Source organism: Cetorhinus maximus, chromosome 6 (genome assembly GCF_964194155.1).
Source record: "Cetorhinus maximus chromosome 6, sCetMax3.hap1.1, whole genome shotgun sequence".
Classification (NCBI taxonomy): Eukaryota; Metazoa; Chordata; class Chondrichthyes; order Lamniformes; family Cetorhinidae; genus Cetorhinus; species Cetorhinus maximus.
Window position 1 is genome coordinate 7840122 of NC_135884.1, and position 21172 is coordinate 7861293.

The 21172-nt window shown below is 45.6% G+C and overlaps 1 protein-coding gene across 1 annotated transcript in view; it reads right to left on the reverse strand.

Moving 5' to 3' along the window:
- Positions 1-928: 928 nt before the first annotated feature.
- LOC144681442 (uncharacterized) overlaps positions 929-21172 on the reverse strand; it is a 49749-nt gene continuing 29505 nt past the window's right edge. The window contains exons 12-17 of the mRNA XM_078543029.1: positions 20208-20312; positions 17995-18063; positions 15028-15063; positions 12124-12159; positions 10689-10724; positions 929-1045 (exon numbers count right to left, since the gene is read on the reverse strand). Coding sequence (XP_078399155.1) covers positions 929-1045; positions 10689-10724; positions 12124-12159; positions 15028-15063; positions 17995-18063; positions 20208-20312 — 399 coding nt within the window. The remainder of the gene's footprint in view (positions 1046-10688; positions 10725-12123; positions 12160-15027; positions 15064-17994; positions 18064-20207; positions 20313-21172) is intronic.

Genomic DNA, 21172 nt, shown 5'->3' on the forward strand with positions numbered 1-21172 from the left:
CACATGCACGATGGGCTGAATGGCCTCCTTCTATGCGGTTTGATTATATGATTCGATTACACCATTATTTTACAAAAATTTTGGCGGGGTGGCGGGTGGAAGGTGGAGCTTTATTGACTTTCCCTTCCCTCCAATTTCCTTTGTCTCTTAAAATATCAACGAGAGAGTAGCACAGTCCCAAGAACTTAAAGCAGCCAGGCTGGTGTGAATGCAATTTGTCTGATATGTACGATGGATAGTATAACAGGACAATGCTATTGCAGTGATCAATAAGAAAGCTGTGGATCACTGCTGAGAGATCTGCAAGAAGACAGCAGGCAATGCAACCAGCTTCGCGTCGTCAACGCTCAGTACAAACTGAGACCACACACAAGGAGAGGATTAGGGGGTTTAAGTGCACAGAGTGTGACTGAACATTAGAATTTTATTAATGCAAATTGTTAACATCATCAATTTCTCACTTATATATATATATGACTATCCGTTTTAAACGTGGCAGTTTTAAGTGGTGGGGGCTGTATGGGTATATGAGCGCTTTGAACTCCTAGAAGGAGGATACTTTTAGCAGTTAGGAGATGGTAATACTCTGATCAATTATTCCTCTGTTATATAGTTATAACTTTTAAAGGGGCACTACCGTCATAAAAACGATTTTGACAACAAAAGACAAATTTCTTCTTTATTTGGAAACTTAAACTTCATTAAACTGGGTGGTAATAACAAAGACATAAACTGTCACGGTTAAATGTACAGCTCTCCAGCAAATGTAAGTCAGGTACTGGCTAATATCAGCGTGTGTACTCTCCTCTGAAGCTTGCAGCTGCCTATGTATATACACCATTATGACTACCCCTACACCGGGGTTCAAGCACTGGATCCCATTTGGGCCCTGCATCGCCCACAGACTCAAAACTGGTGAAACCTCCCATTACCTGAGTCCCCGGATTGCCTCTTTCACCCTGATCTCCTTTCTCCCCTTGTCCCCCTTCTCTGAGGGGATTTGGAGATGGTCACACTTCTTCACGACATCCTGCAGGATCGAAATCTGAAGAGGTTCAAACGAGGAAAAACAGAAATTATTGACGCATCCATAGTCATGTATGAGTTTTCTTCATTCTCTACACAGAGCAGAACGTCGATGATTTGGCACGTTGATTGCCCAGCAGAATTTTTAAGGACAAAACTGGAGATGTGAAAATAACATTTTTTTTTGATTACTTGTACTGTGATTAAAGTATAATAACCTTCATAATATTTTTCTGGTTTATTGTGAAGTAGGTTTATGGGGGTAAGTATAGTTGGGCCTGTCTGTATGATTTAATTACATTTGGAGCGCAAGCTTGAAATCATCAAATGAAGCTAAGTGCTTGACACGCTAATGAGTAAACAAGGATGCTGGCTTACCATGTAAGATGTGAAGGGAATTTACATTTTTAAACAAATGAAGAGATTTGGGTTTCAAAGGTATCTTAGTCTGTTTATAACTAACCAGATAAACAGGGCTAAGGATTGTGTTTATTTTTTCCAAAGGTTACTGACAATATTGGCAACATGTAAGTTTTTATATTATGAGGAAGATACAGTTTCAAAGACATGTGGAATAATAGAATTTACACATTAAAAAGAGAGAAACATATACAAAGGAGGATGAAAGGCTATGTGGGAGGAAGGCTATGTAAGATCTAACAGGAGTGTATGAAATAGCCTTAATGAAGCCTCCAGCCATGTGTGCATGAGTCTGCTATGTAATGAAACTGAAGTTGGGGAAAAGCCATTTGGAATTCCAATGTCAAGTGGGTATTGTGTTAACTTGCTGGTTCTGTTTTAAATCTAAAATCTATTTTGGACCGTTGCTTTAAAGGGGGTGTGTAACTGGGAGTCAGGTTAATTAGGAATTTTAGGAGTTATTATATTAGTAAGTAATTGTAGTCTCATGTTTATGTGCTTGAAATCATTTATTTTGTTAATAAATATTTTAAGTTAATTTTTAATATCTCTAAAGGTCTTGGTGGACTTGTTACTTTTGAATTCAGTGCACACATTTTCTCGTAATAAATACAAATTGCAAAACCATTGTGATAGCACGACCGAGTTTCCCTTGTGGTTTTGGACCACCTGGCACACATCATCTGCTGTGTCATAAAATGTACCGATACTGTCTTCATTCCTGTTCTCTACTGTGAGTATAAGACTGAAGTCTGGGAACTTTTGACTGTCTGCTAATTCCCATTACACACCACAAGTGTATTTTCCAAGCTCTCATATGTGCTATATATTAAAATCGAGAGTTCATAATATCAGGCATCATCTCTGAGAAAACTCTTTATAAATAAAATCTATTTGCAGGGCCAGTTGTACAAGCAGGTGGCACGGGGATAAGATGGTAGCGCCAAGTGCAGCCGGTTCTATTAAAAAGGAATCCCAAATATTCACAGAGTTTAGCTGACCATGAATCAGAACTGAAAACGATAGTTATGCAAAATATTACTTCATCCAACATATTCCTCGTGGGGACATGGAACAGATTCCAGAGGAAGTCCAATTGCATCTTACAAGAAGGGAGTTAGATTGATAGCTGTGGAGCAAGGGGGAATTGAGGATTAGAGAATTACCCGCAGGTGGGGCGGATTTCCCCCAAAATGAAACTAAGCGCGCTAGTGGGTGGTTTCAGCAACGTCCAGCCCGCCGACCATAATGGTGGCAACTCGCGCCGATTCTACGCTTGGAGCCTCATTAATTATGTAGCGGTGTGTCTCGCCCCCACCCCCCCTCCCCCCCATTCGTCCGCCCGCCATCAGCTGGCAGGTTCGGAGTCCGGGCACCATATTTAAACGCCAGTCCAACTCACAATCTCAATCCCCCCAGCCCACCAGAGATGTCTGCAACCCATAAGAGAAAGGCTGAGGATAGCCCTCAGGGCGAAGTCTGCACCTCGCTTCACCCACCAGGCCCTCCAGGTCCTGGTCAGGCCTGTGCAGGGGCAACAGCACGTGCTATACCCCACGGAGGGCTGCAGGAAGTACAGCAGCCTCACCTCTCAAGCCTGGGACACCGATAGTGGAGCGGGTCAGAGCGGCTGACACCCGTGTCCAAAGTGCCACCCAGTGCAGGAAGAGGATGAATGATCTCATCTGCTCAACCAGGGTAAGTCATCCTTCAACAACCTTCCGATATCAAACTCTCATCAGGGCATCATTCACTCAAACGCCTACTCCCTTCAGGAATTTCACGCAACCATTAGCAGGGGACACATATCAATCTCGTTCTCTCACTGGGACTTTCACATCACCACCATCCCATCGGTCATGTTTCTCATGCTCCATCCTCTGGGCCCTTCTGGGGAGGGCTCACCACACACACACAGGGGGACATGCATCTCACCCAACCTCTGCTCCATCCCTTCTCATCACATACCTTTCCTTCTTCTTCATACAGGCCAAGCTGGCGCACAATAGGCATGAGAGGGCGCAGACTGGGGGAGGGATGCCTGACATCCTCGCCCTCAGTGAATTCGAGGAGGCTGCAGCTGAGCTGGCTGGGGGAGGACAGGGATCGTTCCTGTGGGAAAGAGGAGATTGGGCTCTCCAACCAACCTAGTACAGATCACAGCTTCATCACCTCATCAAGTCCTGACAATCACAGTGAGTCACGTGCAGTCTTATCTAGCTCAAGCTCATTAACTGAAACTCTCTCCTATTTTCTAGACACAAGCATATTGAGGCCCCCCCCACCCAAGCCATTCCAGCATCAGTGCGAGCCCACGGACCCCACCTGAGGATGAAGATCTGGAAGAACCATCACGACGTTCACCCTCCACCAGCTCAGAGACACACACGTCAATGGGGCAGAGCTGTCGATTAGGCTCAGGCTCACTTTCCGGGGAACACCTCACTGACACGTCCCCGCTGCAGTCGGAGGTAGGGACAGCCCAGGTCTCTGGCACTCGGAGACCAGCCACCTGTTCGGTCCAAGTCAGATGATGAGCCTCTGGAAGCAGCTCCAAATCTATGCTGGAGACACAATGACAGGCGGCAGAACATTAGGCAGAGATTCGGCAGTCACTCAACAGGCGACAGCGAACGATGGAGGAGTCCGTCCGCGCTCTGTCTGATGTCGTGGCTCCGACATGCGAGCGCCTCAAGGTCACCATGGGAAGGCTGGTGGCCACTGTGGAGACCTTGGTCCAGCAGGTCTTGCCGGATTTGTGCTCAGCCCTGCGCTCCATGGCCACACACCCTGGTGGGCACCATCAAGATGTAGGCAACATGGCGACGAGGCACTTTGACCTCCCTGCAGGAGTCAGGACGGGGCCCTCAGGCACCCACAGGGAGGTCAAAGTATCAGCCGGACATCCCAGGGGCCTCTTCTCAGGACACACCAAGGGCGTGCAGCCACTCACAGCCCCCTCTGCCTGTGACCCCATCCACTCCAGCTGCTCAGGCCGCCAAGGGCGCTTCTGCCCCTGAGCAGGTGGCCCATGTCAGGCCAGGGCCCTCCAGGCCACAGGCCACCGGAAGACGTCCACCAAGGTCATCACAGACATCAGGACATAGCAGTCAGCAGGCTGCCTCCACCTCTGCTGCAGATGTCGGGGCTGTACCCAGGTGTTGCACTAGAGTTAGGAAAGTTAAAAAAAATTGATGTCACTTTTGGGTCACGGGTGTGCTAGACATGTAACTTTTGTTAACACGTTTGATGGTTATGTGAACGTTCCTGTCAACTGAAGACATTGTGATTTTGTAGTTTGCAGAGCTCTTATTTTGAGTGATAGTGTCCCACTGTGAGATTCACTTTCCTGTGATGTCAGCCTCAGTTGAACTAGTATCTGCACCCCTTGTGTGATGTCAGGGGGATGTGTTTAAAACTTTATTGGAAGTGTGTGATGTAAGCGTTTCTTACCCTTCTTCCTCAAGGAACACCATTGAGTGAGGGCAGCTCATCAGCATTGATAATCTAGCAGCATTTGGGTCTCCTCAGTGGTAGTGGCAGGAGAAAAGAAATGCACAGGAGGAGGAGGTCCCTGGGCATGTCCACATCTAGGTCGCAGCAGTGTTGGCATCATTAGATGGCGGTAAAGGCTTCAAGTCTTCTCTTGCATCGATATTGTTCCTAAGTGGGCTCTCAGTGACCCAGAGTGAGCTCATTCACAGGGTCCCACGGACCAAAGCAAAGATCATAGCCTGGCAAATCATGAGGCAAGTGTGAATGCAGGACTTGTTCTCTCTGCAAGTGGGTGGACATCCCCTGACTTGAAAGAAGATGGCATTGAGGGCTAGGAGAGGTGTGGCCATATTCCTTCCATTGACTTTACTCTTCCTGGAACCCGTCAGCAATTAACGTATCACAGGCACGTCTCCCATCCTCCATGGCGTGATCACACTCATACACTGGATCTGTGAGCTCTCATCCTCCTCCAGGGCATCCTCTGTTGGGGGTGGGGTCACCTCTTTGCATAGCCAGATTGTGAAGGGCGCAACACACTGCGACGATGTGGGCGTGTATTCTAGTGAGCCACCTGAGCGGTCTGAGCATCTGGAACGCATCTTCAGAAGCCCTATGGTCTGCTCTATAAGGGAGCGTGTGGACCTGTGAGCAGCGTTGAACCTCTTCGGAATGACTCTGAGGGCAACGCACCGGTGTCATCAGTCAGTGCGTAAGTGGGTATCCCTTATCCTCAAGCAGCCAAGCTGCAGATGTAGCGGCCCCTTGAAAATCTCAGTGACTTAAGATGTAGGACTCATAGACTCATGGTATCATGGATGTCTACAGCACAGGAGACCATTCAGCCCATCATGTCCGCACCAGTCAGCAAAGATCTGACTACACCAATCCCATTTTCCAGTGCTTGGCCCATAACCCTGGAGGCTATGGCAATGCAAGTGAATATCTAAATACTTCTTAATGTTACGAGGGTTTCTGACTCAATCACCCTTTCAGGCAGTGAGTTCCAGACTCCCACCACCCTCTAGGTGAAAAAAAGTCTCCTCAACTCCCCTCTTTGCCTTCTACCTCTTACCTTAAATCTATGCCCCCTGGTTATTGACCCCTCTACTAATGGAAAAAGTGTCTTCCTATCCACCCTATCTATGTCCCTCGTAATCTTATACATCTCTATCAGGTCCCCCCTCTCAACATTCGTTGAGTCATGGCAACTCCCAGGGTACTGTGCACAAACATGCAGCACGTGCTTCCGGTGATCACACACCAATTGTACATTGATGGAATGATAGCCCTTGCAGTTTATAAAGATTAGGGCCCGTTGCCATGGAGCCCGTATAGTCACATGTGTGCAGTTGACTGCACCCTGCACTCTAGAGAAGCCTGAGGTGGCGGCGAAGCCGGTGAATCTCGCAGTCTGGCTATCTCTGTCCAGAGCAAACCTGACATAATGATGGGCCTTCCTGTAAAGGGCCATCTATGACCCCCTTTATGCATCGATATGTTGCGGACAGAGAGATGCCGCACAGGTCACCTGTTGATCCTTGGAAAGACCCAGAGGCCAAGAAATTGAGTGCAGCGGTCACCTTCAAAGCCACTGGCAGGGGATACCCTCTAACTCCACGTGGCATCAGGTCTTCACGAAGGATGTGGCAAATGTGATGTACCAGAGCGCGGGACAAGTGCAGATATGCAAGGCATTGCCTCTCACTCATTTGTAAATAGGAAACTCTTGGGCAATAAACCCTGGGTCTGGTGATTCGCCCCTTGGTCTGGGTCTCTTCTCCTGACCCTCCTGTTCATGCTGTGGCTCCACTTGACCATGTCCCTCCTGCTGGAGCCGCACGCGGAGTCACCTCTCCCTCCTTCGCCTCTTCCATTGCATTAGGACCCTGACAAAGGCAGCTTTGAGCGCTGGATCCATATGCACTTTTGCCTTCTCTCCGAAAGGAAACATTGAAGACATTAATGATTCAAGGGGAAAGAAAGCAAAGCTCAGAGGATGACACGTTTGGAGATTGCAAGGATCCATATTTTTTCCTGCCCTACTTGCATGGCAGCTGATACCGCCTTGTCCCTAAGACACTGGCACACACATCGAGGTGACCAAGCTGGCATCGCAGATATGTAACATCTTAAGCCCTGCGTGGGCTGATAAAGTTTAAGTGAGATGAGTGACCCAACCTAGCTCTGTGCTCCAATTTCTGATGTGGCAAATTAATGACCAATCAGTTGTTCATGGTCAATGAGTGGATGCCCTTTGGCCCATTAGGATTGTCACATCTGTAAACACGTGACAGGCCTTAATTGGTGGAATGCAATATATGATCCAGCTGTGTCTCCTTCACTATCGCCTTCAATCCCAAATTCCACATTCCTATGTGTTACTCTTAAGAAGCAGCAACTGTGATGTGAAGCCACTGAGTTCTGAGTAGCCCTTTAACAGCGCTAATGAAGCTATTGGCTTTAAGTGACTTTCATTACAAGGAGGTCTTCCCTCCTTTCTCTCTAAACAGACACTGTTCACTCCGGCGGCAACAAGAGGTTAGAGGGCGACCCCAGGAAAACTCCCCTCGTGTTTGCCCTTCCCCCGACTGCCATTCCACAGCCCTCCCTCCCCCGTTGCCCCCCCCTCGTTTTGTCAGCCCGGCCCCTCACCTCAAGGCCCTCCCCCCCCACCCGGTTGAAGTGCAAGTCTCTGAAAGTGGAGGCCAGCATGATTACCACAGCACAGCGGTGTTCCTCGGGACAATGAAAGCAAAGAGAAGGGGCAGCCCGACCCTACAGCCCCAGCAGAGTGGCATTTAGCGCAACAGGACCGGCACAGGGCTACGGCAGGTATGTTCCACTCACCCCGGAGTTACCAGCGAACTGAGGTCTGACTGGTGCACACCACCCCTCTTCAAACGGGTTTGACGCCGACGTAATTTCCCGCTGGCGTGACAGAACTTTGGAAGGTTCCGGCGAGCAGCTGTTTTAATGAGCATTCATACCACGCTAATGAACGCCAATGCCGTTTGCGCCACTAGTCGGCAGGATAACCGACCCGCCATGAAAACACCGTCGGGTGAATCGCGACCTGTTTGTACGACAGTGGGTTTCCAATTTTTTTGCCTGCCGCCGGATTCTTCGCTCCCACCCGCCCCGAAACCCGCCATGGGCATGATGGCAGAACTACGCCCTTGGAGTTATTTCCAGGGGACAACCAGCAACAAATTTAAATGTTCTTTAACAGTAACGGATCAGCAGGTGTAATGGGAGGTATTATTGAACAATAATAAAACAGCCTTCATTTTCTACAGACTTCCTAACATTATTTTAATGCACCTGATAAATTATTGTGAGCGTACTTCTCCCCATTTTAACATGTGTGTGCCAGTCCTTCAACAATAACTTCCACATGACTCAAGCCTGAGTGGTTTTTCACCAGCAAGCTTTAATAAATATTGACTCTCTACAGGGTTTATACTACAACTGCCTTCAGGTTAAATTAAACGAGAAACGTGTAACACAACTTGGTCCCTAGGTTCAGGCTCTTGCTTCTGTTCTGGACTTCGACTATGCCGAGAGCCCTTAATTTGGAGACGTGGGGCTGGAGGGGTTGGCAATGTTCTGTCCGCGTACTATTCGGCTACCATGGGTTGCACGTATGCAGTCATTAATCCACCCCTCTCTGCCTCGCCATGGTGACTCTGCATTAACTGACTTCAGAGGTGCCAAGTGCTGTGGCTGCTTCAGTTTTAATCTTGGTCGGGGAATGGTTTACCCCTCTTAGGAATGCAGAGGTTTCTATATCCGAGCACCGACTCACTCAAGCCTGTGCAGGGCAGACCGAGCAGTTCCCAGTGTCATTGGGTGTTTGGGTATCTCGGTCTCTAAGTAGCCACCTCCCTTATCTTGGTAACAGGCCATCTCTTAGCTTTGGGTGTTGTAATACAAAAAAAACCTCAGTGTTTTCTATTTTAGCTTAGCGTGGTTTAAGCTGTGTTCACAACATATTCCAATGTTATCCACAACATAGACAAGTTGAGTAATCTGCCCAGTTTCTTCCTGTCACACTCACTTCCAGTCATGCTGCCTAGTGTATCTTTTGACCAAGCCACATCGAGGGAGATTTTTTGGCAGGATCCTCCCCAGGTTTACCACTGGTTTAAAGGAAAGTTCTGATTGCCCTGGAGTGCTAGCCAATCAGCAACAAAGTTAAATATTCCTTAAAAGTAATGGATCAGCGGATGAAAGGGGATGGACAATCCGAGATGGATTCTTAATGAAGTTGGTTCAACGGGACAAAAGACCTTCACTTTCTGCTGACTTCCTTACATTATTTTAATGTAGCTGATAAGTTATTGTTAAGCGTGCTTCTTCCCACTGCAACATGTGTCCTTCAACAATAACCTCCACATGACTCAAGCCCGAGTGGTTTTCACCAGTAAGCTGCTGGACCTGTAGATATGAATCATCACTAAGAGCAGCGATTCTCAAGCTGGGGTCTATGGGCACCTGGGGATCTGTAGAGACTTTCCAAAGGGTCCACAAAATAATGTGAAAGCAATAATGAGGTGGGCTAGGAACCAGGAATGCAGTGTGGGAAACATCACACATGGTATAGGCAGTGAGAAGCAAACACGCCCATCTCACAGATATCTGTAAGCAAATACTGGCTTTATTAAACAGTCTTTACATGCACCACTTGGGGAGGTGGTGGCATAGTGGCAATGTCACTGGACTAATAATTCAGAGGCCCAGGCTAATACCCTGGGGACATGGGTTCAAATCCCCTGCGGCAGCTGGTGGAATTTAAATTCAATTGACAAAATCTGGAATTGAAGCTAATCTGAAATTTGGAATTGAAGCTAGCTGACCATGACAACCATCATCAATTGTCATAAAAACCCTTCTGGCTCACCAATTCCCTCTAGGGAAAGAAATCTGCCATCCTTACTTGGTTTGGCCTACATGTGACTCCAGACCTACAGTTGACTCTTAACTGCATCTGAAATGGCCTAGCAAGCCACTCAGTCCAAGGGCGATCAGAGATGGGGAACAAAGACTGTCTTTGCCAGTGATGCCCACATCCCGTGAAGGAATAAAAAAGAATTATGAATATTAGATAGTGTCATAATTTAGATGTTCATGGACCACCACCTTCTCAAGGGCAACTAAGGATGGGCAATAAATGCTGGTCCAGCATGATTGTCTGTGAGATGTCCTTCAAACAAAAAATGTTTTAAGACCCATTAGTTTAGAAATCCTGGTGGAAACGCCAACAGATTTCCTCCCATGGAGTCTCTCTAAAGAAGGACCCATTGGGCTCTGTCTTGACAATCAGTTATAGCTGCTAGATGTACTGAAAATAATCTCCCCTTCACCATTAACCCCCTCCCCCCACCACCACCCTTAGCTGGTACACAAAAAACATTTTACTTCATCAACATTTAAAATATAAGCTACTCAGAGCAGTGTAACTCCATGATAATTTATGTGCTCCATTGATCTGAAAGAGGGTGAAGCGCTTAATAAGAGAAAAATAAATAAATGCCAAAAAAGTTATAGAATAAAATGCAATGAAAAGAAGACAGCCTTAAAGGAAGAGTGTGGAAAATTAGAAGAATGTAGCAATGGAAGAAGAGAAGATCACTGAAGCAAGATATGAGGAAAAGGGTGAAGTTGACACAATTGAAGAGGGAAGCAAGTGATGGGCGAAGGAATCTCTCCTCATTAAACCATAAGGTTAATTTGCCGCAGCTTACCCTAAGACCGAATTTTGATAGAGCGTCTTCAACATTCTGCAAAAAGAAGTGAAATGAGTTAATGTAGCTTAAAGCCTTGATAAAGGGATGACAACGGCTTAATTGTGGAAATATTTGAGAACGGTGACTACAGGGAGAGGGTGAAGAAGAGAGACAGGATGTAGAATCCTTACTAACTGATTCTAACAATCCTGTTTGGGTCACCACCCTTGGCTTATGCATTTTTACAAAATAAAATTACGTCAGAGAGCACAACACATGAGCCATTCAGCACTTGAGGGAATACAATCTTGGGTATTTTCTCTGAGAACATGTGTCCATCTGCCATTGGGATTCTGTGAAAGATTCCATGGACGAGCGTTGATGGGAAAATGATAAGGTGTTTTCAGCACAGGCCAACATGGCTGCGCTGGTGTAAATGCTCCAAGTGAGCCTCCTCCAATCCAACTTCACCGAAGGTGTGCCACCTTGGAGCCAATTCATCCCCAAAATCCTTCCAACGCATGCCAATGGCAGGTGGTAAGGGCTGCAGAGATTCCTGGTCAGCCTTGTGATGGAAACAATGTTGGAGCCTCTACCATCACTATCCAAGTTCCAGGCTACATGCAGGTAAAAAGTGCATGTCGGCATAGCAACTCAGACTCCCCGACTGAACTGTAGCACACCACCACTGTGGTTGGTTAGTGGGTTTCCCATCTTTTGCCTATGGTACTAAACTAAGATTGAAAATAACTCAAAAAGGATTTTGTACTTACAGCAGATGTCCCTGGAGTTCCAGGCGGCCCATCCAAACCATTTTCACCCTGTTACAAATCAAAGAATGCAGAAATTCTTGATAATGTCTTACCAGGCTTCTTAAGATCAAAAAAGTTCCCATAACTGCGTTCTGGCCTTCAAAAGATTTTCAATACCAGGACTTTCGAGATGTATTCACTGTTGTAATGTAGGAAACTCTGCAGCCAAATTGTGGACAGCAAGCTCCCCCAAACAGCAATGAGATAATGAGCTATTCTTCTCTCATTCTATTTTTCAAAAGTGTATTTCTATTTTTAATCTATTTTTTTTTGAGGGATAAATATTGGCCAGGACATCAGGTACAACTGCCCTGCTCCTTTTTCAAACAGCCATGGGATGTTTCATGGGATGAGAGGACAGATAGGGCCTTGGTTTAATATCTCATGCAAAAGATGGTACTTATGTTAGTGCAGCACTCTCTCAGTACTGCAGTGTAGTGTAAACCTGGATTATACACTCAAGTCACTGGAGTAGAACTTGGCTCAAAGCTGAGAGTGCTAGCACAGCTGTACACCAATCCTTAAAGCTGCTGAAACCTGAAATGTCAACCCATCTTCTCACTCGACAGATGCTGATGGACCCAATCTGTATTTCCAGATTGTATACACGCGCACACCATTGGAGAGCTTTCAATACTTACTTTCTGACCTTTAGCACCTACGTCTCCTTTCTCTCCCTGCAAATACAAGACACATACTTGAGTGACGCTATCAAGTGAATGTTACACATGGGATGAGTGTGGCTTCGAGGTGGCCCTCTGACCTCATCCTTGACAATACCTACCCTGCCCTATAAACCAAGCTTCTGTTTATCACACAGGCCATCACCATTTCTCCCAGGATGTCCCAAAGGACTTCATACCCAACAAGCTAACGTTCTGTCACTGTGCTTCTGTAGGCAAACTCAGGAACCATTTCAACATTGAGATGTTTGGCTGGTTCATGGGATTTTGTTTGGCGGTCTGAGCTGACGGATAAATATTGGCCAGGACGCAAATAATGCCTTGGAGTCTTAAACGCCCATCAGAACCATCATATTGCATGGAGCGTTCCTCAGGTTGTCCTGCTGCAGTGAATTATTGGCCTCAATTATGCGCTGAGGTCTTGGACCGGGGCTTAAACCCCAACCTTCTGATACAGAGGCAAGAGTGTTACAAACCGAGCTATGACTGGCAATAAAGTCCCAACTAAGCTCAATATCCTCACCTCGGGCATGCTCTTCACTTGACACAGGACATGTGCTGAGTGCAAAGAGGTTTGATTCTCTTCAAATAGTGAACAATTCGTGTATCGTGAGGATCAGTCGCCCATAGCACTCACTTGGAAAGTTGACTGAGAACTTTAAGATTCATCCACTCCAGATTGTGCTACATCCTTCCTTGTGCTCACATAAACTGAAGGATATCATTGTTGGGGAACAGAACCCTTTGCATTTCAGAATTCCAGTATCAGTGTTGAATATTGCTGCGACAATTGAAGCTACCAAAACAGATCTATAGATTTAGGTTGCGTTCAGGATATCAAGGGGACCAACGTGTGAAAATGTGAGGTCCAGATCAGCCACAATTTAATTGAATGGCAGAGCAGGCTTGAGGGGCTGAATGGCCTCCTCCTGTTCCGATGCCCTGGTTAGATATATCACATTTAGATACAAAGAAAAGCTCTCTCTACTCTTCACCAGTCTCAGAATCTCACATTGCTGCACCAGTGTGTCATCTTTCACCATCTCCAATACCAGCCACCCTGTGGCCCTGAGGGGTGGTTTTGGAGGCATCTGGCCACTTGGAACTGCCCAAACTTATTTTGCATAGGTTCATTGCAACCACAAGACAGAGTAGATTTTCAATCAAATGATTCATTTGTTTATTGTCACCACGTCCCTAGTGGGGCTGTTGGCATTGTCTTGTTTCTTCTGTGGCTTTCCACATCTTAATCTTATCCATCCATCTGATTTTTAAAAAAATTCATTCATGGGATGTGGGATTCACTGGCTAGGCCAACATCCCTAAATTCCCTTGAGAAGGTGGTGGTGAGCTGCCTTCTTGAACCGCTGCAGTCCACGTGGTGTAGATACACCCACAGTGCTGTTAGGAAGGGAGTTCCAGGATTTTGACCCAGCAACAGTGAAGGAACAGCGATATATTTCCAAGTCAGGATGGTGAGTGACTTGGAGAGGAACTTCCAGGTGGTGGTGTTCCCATGTATCTGCTACCCTTGTCCTTCTAAGTGGCAGAGGTCGTGACTTTGGAAGGTGCTGTCAAAGGAGCCTTGGTGAGTTCTCGCAGTGCATCTTGTAGATGGCACATCCTGCTGCCACTGTGCGTCAGTGATGGAGGGTCTGATATGCTCTTGTAACCACAGTATTTATATGGCTAGTCCAGTTCAGTTTCTGGTCAATGATAACTCCAGGGTGTTGATAGTGGGGGATTCAGCGATGGTAATTCCATTGAGTGTCAAGGGGTGATGGTTAGTTTCTCTCTTGTTGGAGATGGTCATTGCCTGACACTTGTGTGGCACAAATGTTACTTGCCGCTTGTCAGCCCAAGACTGCATATTGTCCAGGATTTGCTGCGTTTGGACATGGACTGCTTCAGTATCTGAGGAGGTGCTGGTCATCATCAGTGAACATCCCCACTTCTGACCTTATGATGGAAGGAAGGTCATTGATGAAGCAACTGAAGATGATTGGGCCGAGGACACTACCCTGAGGACCTCCTGCAGTGATGTCTTGGAGCTGAGATGATTGACCCCCAACAACCACAACCATCTTCTTTTGTTCTAGGTTTGACTTTTCTTCTTCCTCTTCAGTTTTTGACCTCAATTTCTCCTTCAATTGTTGCCAGGACAATGCTGTTGGGTTTTCATTTCCAATGTTCGTACTTGGTTATCTTTCTCTCTCTAACTGTACTTAACAACCCTTTTGATTCCTGAACTTCTCCTCTTGATCTAACCCACTCATTTGTCTTTCTGGCCATCCAGCTGATTCTGAGACTCCTCCACCATACCCACAATTTCAAAAGCTGGTCTCCTCCTCTCACCCGCTTACTCAGAATCCAACTCCCGCATCCATAGCGTGAAACATTCCACACTGGTGACTGATAGCGAATGGTATATTTCATCAACTACTCGTTTCGGTGTTTTGGTAAGCCACACACTCTCTCCTGATGACCTACAGAGTAGATCCACAAAAAGGCTTGGGCACATGTTACCTGCCCACCACTTTGGTGGGAAGAATTGATGGAGAGAGAGCTACGCATTATACACAGAGAAATACAACAAATCAAAATGGAGAAAGATACATTTTCAAAAGCTCTAACTCAGAAATGACTGTTCTTGATTTAAACAGCAAACCATTTACCCTACTCTTCCAACCTTCCTCTGTTGGCCTACTTAAAGTAATAGGAAATAATGCCTTTTGTAAAATAACTGATAGAAGCAATGTCAAAAAAAAAGTTAAGAATCTGTTTGCTAAGATTGGCAATAGTAATTTCTTAGTTGGTATGTCGAATCCAGTCATTCATGAGAAGAGAAGCTGAAGAACTTACACGTGATCCTGAAGCTCCTGGGATACCCGGTATTCCCTGTAGAAAGTAAGCAAAGCCATTAATTTAAGAGGAACTATATTTATGTCTCAACCGCATCCTGAAATTCTCTCAATATGATGGGGACCTGATGAGGTAAGAGTCCAACATCACCCGCTTGAGAAGGAAACCAAAGGTTTTGGGATCACCAACTCAAAATTTCACTCATTAATGTTTTGCTTGGACAGATCTCAGTTTGACATCTCATCTGAGGCGAGGCACCTGTGACAGCGTAGCACTCTCTCAGTCTTGCCTAAGTGCCAGATTACGCACTCACTCAGATCCTGGTGTGAGGATCGATCTCATGAACTTCTGAGCCCAGGCAGAGATCACAAACTTCAGCTGATGATTACTCTTTTGTAAACAAAAATACAATGCACGGTCTTCCCCAGCTGCTATATCCTATCCAAACCTTCCCATTTGTCTGAGAGAAGCCCCTATGGCCCCTTTGCAGCCAATGGGGTATGTTTTGAAGTCCAGTCACCATTGTAATGTAGGAAATACGGCATTCAATTTGCACACAGCAAGCTCCCGCAAACAGCAATGGGGTGATGACCTAGATAATCTGATTTTGTGGTGTTGATTGAGGGATAAATATCAGCCAGAGCACTTGGGATAACTCTGAAACAAAAACAGAACATGCTGGAAAAACTCAGGAGGCCTAGCAGCATCTGTGGAGAGGGAAACAGAGAAGAAGGGTCATACGGACTCGAAACGTTAACTCTGTTTCTCTCTCCACAGATGCTGCTAGGCCTCCTGAGTTTTTCCAGCATTTTCTGTTTTTGTTTCAGATTCCCAGCATCTGCAGTATTTTGCTTTTAACTTGGGATAGCTCTGTTCCTCTTCCTCAAAATAGTGCCACGGGATCTCTTGTGACCAACTGAGAGGGCAGATGGGGCCTTAGTTTAATGTCTAACCCAAAAGACAGCACCTTCAACAGTGCAGCACTGGAATATCAACCTTGACTTTTGTGCTTAAGTTGGGCTTGGACCCAAAACCTTCTAACTCAGAACCAAGCTTGCTACCACCTGAGCCTTGGCTGACACAGATTGAAGATTAGCCTTGGGATTTGACTGCTACTCTAACCTGTATTGTATTTACCATGAAGACAGTGCTAAGTACCATGAGTTTAGTTCACTTTACTGCAGCAGCTTATTCATGAGCACAGGTTTGCAAGTTAATCAGCAATCATTCCCACAAAAGTTATCAAGTTGCCCGGTTACTATTGCCCTCTCATCATGTTTGACACCTCAAAGCAATGCAAAACACACAGTTATGTGCGTACAGAGACACAGCACACTTTTCCACTTGATAATGAATAGACTAGCAGCTACACAATCACAATTCTAAACACGGACATAGGGTAATAGCTGTACAGGATGGTAAGATGGTAAGTTCCTTTGGAGAATGCATGTTCTGAATGGAAATTCCTTTGCACAGTGTAATCTGCACACCGCAGGCATCAACTACCAAGAAACCAAACGTTTACTCCCCGTTAGATCTCAAACTGATCTAGAACAAGATGTTACACTGCAGAGATTTGCACTAATCTGGAAGTATGCTGAAGGTTTACCCCATCGCAATCGTGCCTAATGTAAATTATACACCGAGATATATTCATACTTTATTAGGCTATGAAGTGAGCATCAAATGTATCAAGAACAGTCTTTTGCATCATAATACATCACCACAGTTTATTTAAAAATTTGACTGCATTATGAATAGAAAAAGGTTGTAAGATTAACCAGCTGTCCTCAGAACGTCCAGAGAAAGAAACATCTCAAACGGTTAAAGGGTTGAACAAAGTTGTCTTTTAAGACAGGTTTTGTTATGCTATTAGTTAAATTGGAGAGCACTAAAGGAATTGGATTACTGACAGTTAAAGACTTGGGTACACAGAACTCTGTACTTACATGCTCTACAATCACGGTGTCCTGCGTTAAACCAATAATAGATCATTCTATTGACAACTGTCGAGGTTTTATTCATTATGAAATCCACTCCTTTTCTCAAACACAGTGGATTGGGATGGCTATAAATTTCTCCACGTCTTTTCTTTCAAACAATTCTTCTTAAAAATCCTTCAGAACCTCAGAATTGTTACAGCACAGAAGGTGGCCATTCGGCCCATTGTGTCTGTACCGACTCTCCAAATGGTGCCATTCTCCCACCTTCTTCCCTTAACCCTGCTTCCTCCTTCTTAAATAATAATCCAATTCCCTCGTGAATGCCTCAATTCAACCTGCCCCCAACCACATTCTCAGGCAGCACATTCCAGATCCCAACCGCTTGCTGTGTGAAAAAGTTTTCCCTCATGTCTCCATTGCTTCTTTTGCCAATCACCTTAAATCTGCGACCTCTCCTTCTCGATCCTTCCACCAATGGGAACAGGTTTTCCCTCTCTACTCTGTTCAGACCCCCTAATGAGTTTAAATACCTCTACGAAATCTCCTCTCAACCTTCTCTGACCCATGGGGAACTCCACTACAAACCTTTTTCCAGTCCAAATAACCTCCATTAATCACTACTCTCTGTTTCCTGTCACTCAGCCAATTTCATGTTGCTCCTGTCTCTTTTATTCCATGAGTTGTAACAAGTCTGTTGTGCGGCACTATATCAAATGCCTTTTGGAAGTCCATGTACATTACATTGTACACCACCAAATGTTGTGTGCTCTGCAAAGTAGAGATGTCATTCTTGGCCAAAGCTAAAACCCTACAGATCCTGCGGGCAACAAGGGCAAGCTACCCCTATTCTGCTCAACAAGGTGCTAAACCACATTTACTTACATTATTTTAACTGGGGCCATATTTTGACTCAATATTCTGTCTGATGTTGTTTTGCAATTGGAGCCAGAGTCTCCCAGCTCTCCATGAATTGACACCTGGCTGCTGTTAAATGGTTCAAGTCACCAATATCTTGCCATCTTACCGGGGTTCCTGATGGCCCTTGTGGTCCTGGTATTGCAGAGGGTGTTTCAAGCCCTTTGAAAAATACGACCTGCAAATTTACAATAAATAATTCAAGCCTGTTACCGAAATACAAATAATTATTATAATCTGCCATTCAGCTTTTTTTTTTGTCTCAAGGTATATCTGTCAGTGGCGCAATCACCATTAATTGTTTATCCCTAGTTTCCCTTTTACAACTGAGAGGCTTGCTAGGCTACTCCAGAGGTCAGTTGGTATGTTAGTATGGACTGGAGTCACATATGGCCCAGGCCAGCTGGGCTTCCTTCACTGAATGGATATCAATGAACCAGGCAGGCTTTCCTCCCAATCCAACAGCTTCATAGTCACTTGTATAGTTGCTTGGTAGCGCAGAACTTGAATGTTGCTGTAAAAAGGGACATGCTGTCAAAGCTTTTCGTCTTGCACTCACCAGGACAGATGATGCAGTGCACCCTTCTCTCAGGCAGCAAAAAACTTATTCCCTTTGAAATTTGGTATTCTTGTCCTGATGAGACCAAGGCAAAAAGCTTCAACAGCAATACTCAAGTCACTTTTATAAACTGAACTGAAACTTTCTGAACTCATTAGCCCATTATTACCCCAGGCCTCTAGATTACCAGTCTAGTAACACAACCACTACACTACTCTGACCCACCACGCTGTTAATGGAGAACACCAGTGCACATACACCCTCAGACCAATGAAGCACAGAGAAGAGTCCTAACTTATAGTGGAATCTTTTGGCCATTCCTAATACAGGGAAAACTCTTCAGAAATTTTAAAAATAGGTGATACCGCACAGTTTTGCAGTACAAGCTTGTAGCAAATGGATACGTCAACGGATTGGATTATCCTGCTCTCGCTGTTGAAAGCTCTGGAATAAGGGAGGAAATGGGCCAATGTGTCAATAGCTTAAACCTGTGACAAGCATGTTCTCCTCTTGACTCAGTAAGTAAGTGCATTGATTGGAGTGTTCAAAGCCATACAGACCAGAGGGCCCCAGGTCCAGGTTCATCCAAAGAAACGTATGGGGACTGATTTGGTCCAAAGGTAGAGGGAATAAAAAAGGACTGAAAAATATTAGAGCAACCACAAAAATAGCTCCCTAATTATACTGCCTTAGGGATGAAAATGTTTCCTGTTTTGATAATACAAATGAAGAGCTTAAACTTTGAGAGAAATGTTACCGAACACCTGATCTTAGCCTCACTGGAAGGAGAGGCAATAACATTGGAAGAGGAATAGGCCACTCAGCCCCTCAAATCTGTTCCACCATTCAGTTAGATCATAGCTGACCTGTGACCTAACTCCATAGACCCACCTTTACCCATACCCCTTGATTTCGTTGGTGAACAAAAATTTAACAGTCAGATGTAAAATTGACAATTGACCTAGCATCAATTGCCGATTATGGAAGAGAGGTGTGAACTTTGCATGAACAGCTAAAGGCCTGGCTCAGTTTTTTAGACCATGTCCCCTAGTGCAGTGTTTCCCAAACTTTTTTGGTCGCATACCCCTGTTCAGGTTTACCAACTTTTTGCGTTCCCCCAACAGGCAGTTTCTTTTTTTACCTACCCCTCCAATGACCACATGTTTTGTAAATCATTATAATTACTCATTACAGGTCTATAACATTTTTTTTTTACTTAACATTAATGTGCTGGATGAGCTTTAAAGGTGGGAGAAACATATCAGCGATCACCTCCCCCTCACTCAGCAGCCCAACTTCGCAACCCCCTCCCCCAACTCACCCCGTCAGCAGCCCCCACTTCCCAACCCCCCGCAGTGTCTCTCACCACCGCTGGTCTGGTGCTCAGGTTTATGTGCCATAGTTCACTTCCTCGCTGCGTAACCAATCACAGGCTGTTTCTCTCCCATGCTTGCTGCTAATAGGCTCAACTGCTTCTCGGCGAGTGTGCCTATTAGCCGCAGGTATGGGGGAAAAACAACCTGCGATTGGGGGAAGAGTGAGGGATGGGAAGGTGAGTGGCAACACATTAGCCTGCATTTTGGAATCCCTGAACCATGGGGAGGGGAAGATTGAAAAATCCACCATTACATAATTAAGAGAAAAGTACCCCCCCACCCCGGGACATCTGCCCCAGAAATGGAGGAGTTCTTTTACATAACAGTTTAAGAAGGGCCATGTATGTGCAACCCCTTTGCAAGTCGTCCATGTGAAATATCACATACCTGCCCAGGGGGTCCTGGGAGTCCAGCCACACCTGGGAGCCCTGGCGGGCCGATAAGTCCTGGCAGCCCAGTGTCTCCGCGTTCACCTTTAGCACCATCTCGTCCCTGGGTGGATCGGCACATAAAATAAATGATGAGACACGTTTATGTCAAAAGAGGTTGACCTGTGTCCTTTTCAGAAGCCTTCACCACATCTGTCCTACTGAACTTGATGCTTTAGGAGTCAGGAGGACTGAGGTTGAATTCCCAGTCAGGAAATTAGCGTCTTGTAGCCAGGGATAACATAACAAAAAAATTAGGCTCTGCATCCTGGGGCTTAACAAGGGGAAAAAATCATCAGGGATTCCCGATTGGTGGCAATCCAGTGAACTGTGTTGGAAAATACACAGGGATAGGGGTCAAATGGCAAAGGGACACTTTTTGTCCATAACGCCTTGAGTTTTTGTTTTAATTCATTCATGGGGTGTGGGTGTCACAGGTAAGGCCAGCATTTATTGCCTAGCCCTAACTGACCTTGAGAAGGTGGTGGTGAAAACTGAGTGGCTTGCTAGGCCATTTCAGAGGGCATTTAAGAGTCAACCATACTGCTGTGGTCTACAGTCATATGCAGACCAGACCAGGTAAGGATGACAATCTCCTTTTCTAAAGGAAATTAGTGAACCAGATGGCTTCACCATTTGGGTGAGATTATTATTGTGAGCTCAAAGAGTACATTATTATCTTCTGTCTTCATTGGAACTGCATGTAACATGGCGACTTCCAGTCAGTGCCTCATGGCAGAAGTCACATGACTACAGCAAGCCAGGTAGGACCTTTAGTACATGACTGCATTTCAATCCAAACAGTTATGCTCCGGAATGCACTGCTTGAAAGGGTGAGGTGGAAACAGACAAAATCGAACCGATTAAAAAGGAATTGAATAGGTACTTGAAAGGGAAAAAGGTTAGGTTAAGGGGAAAGAGTGA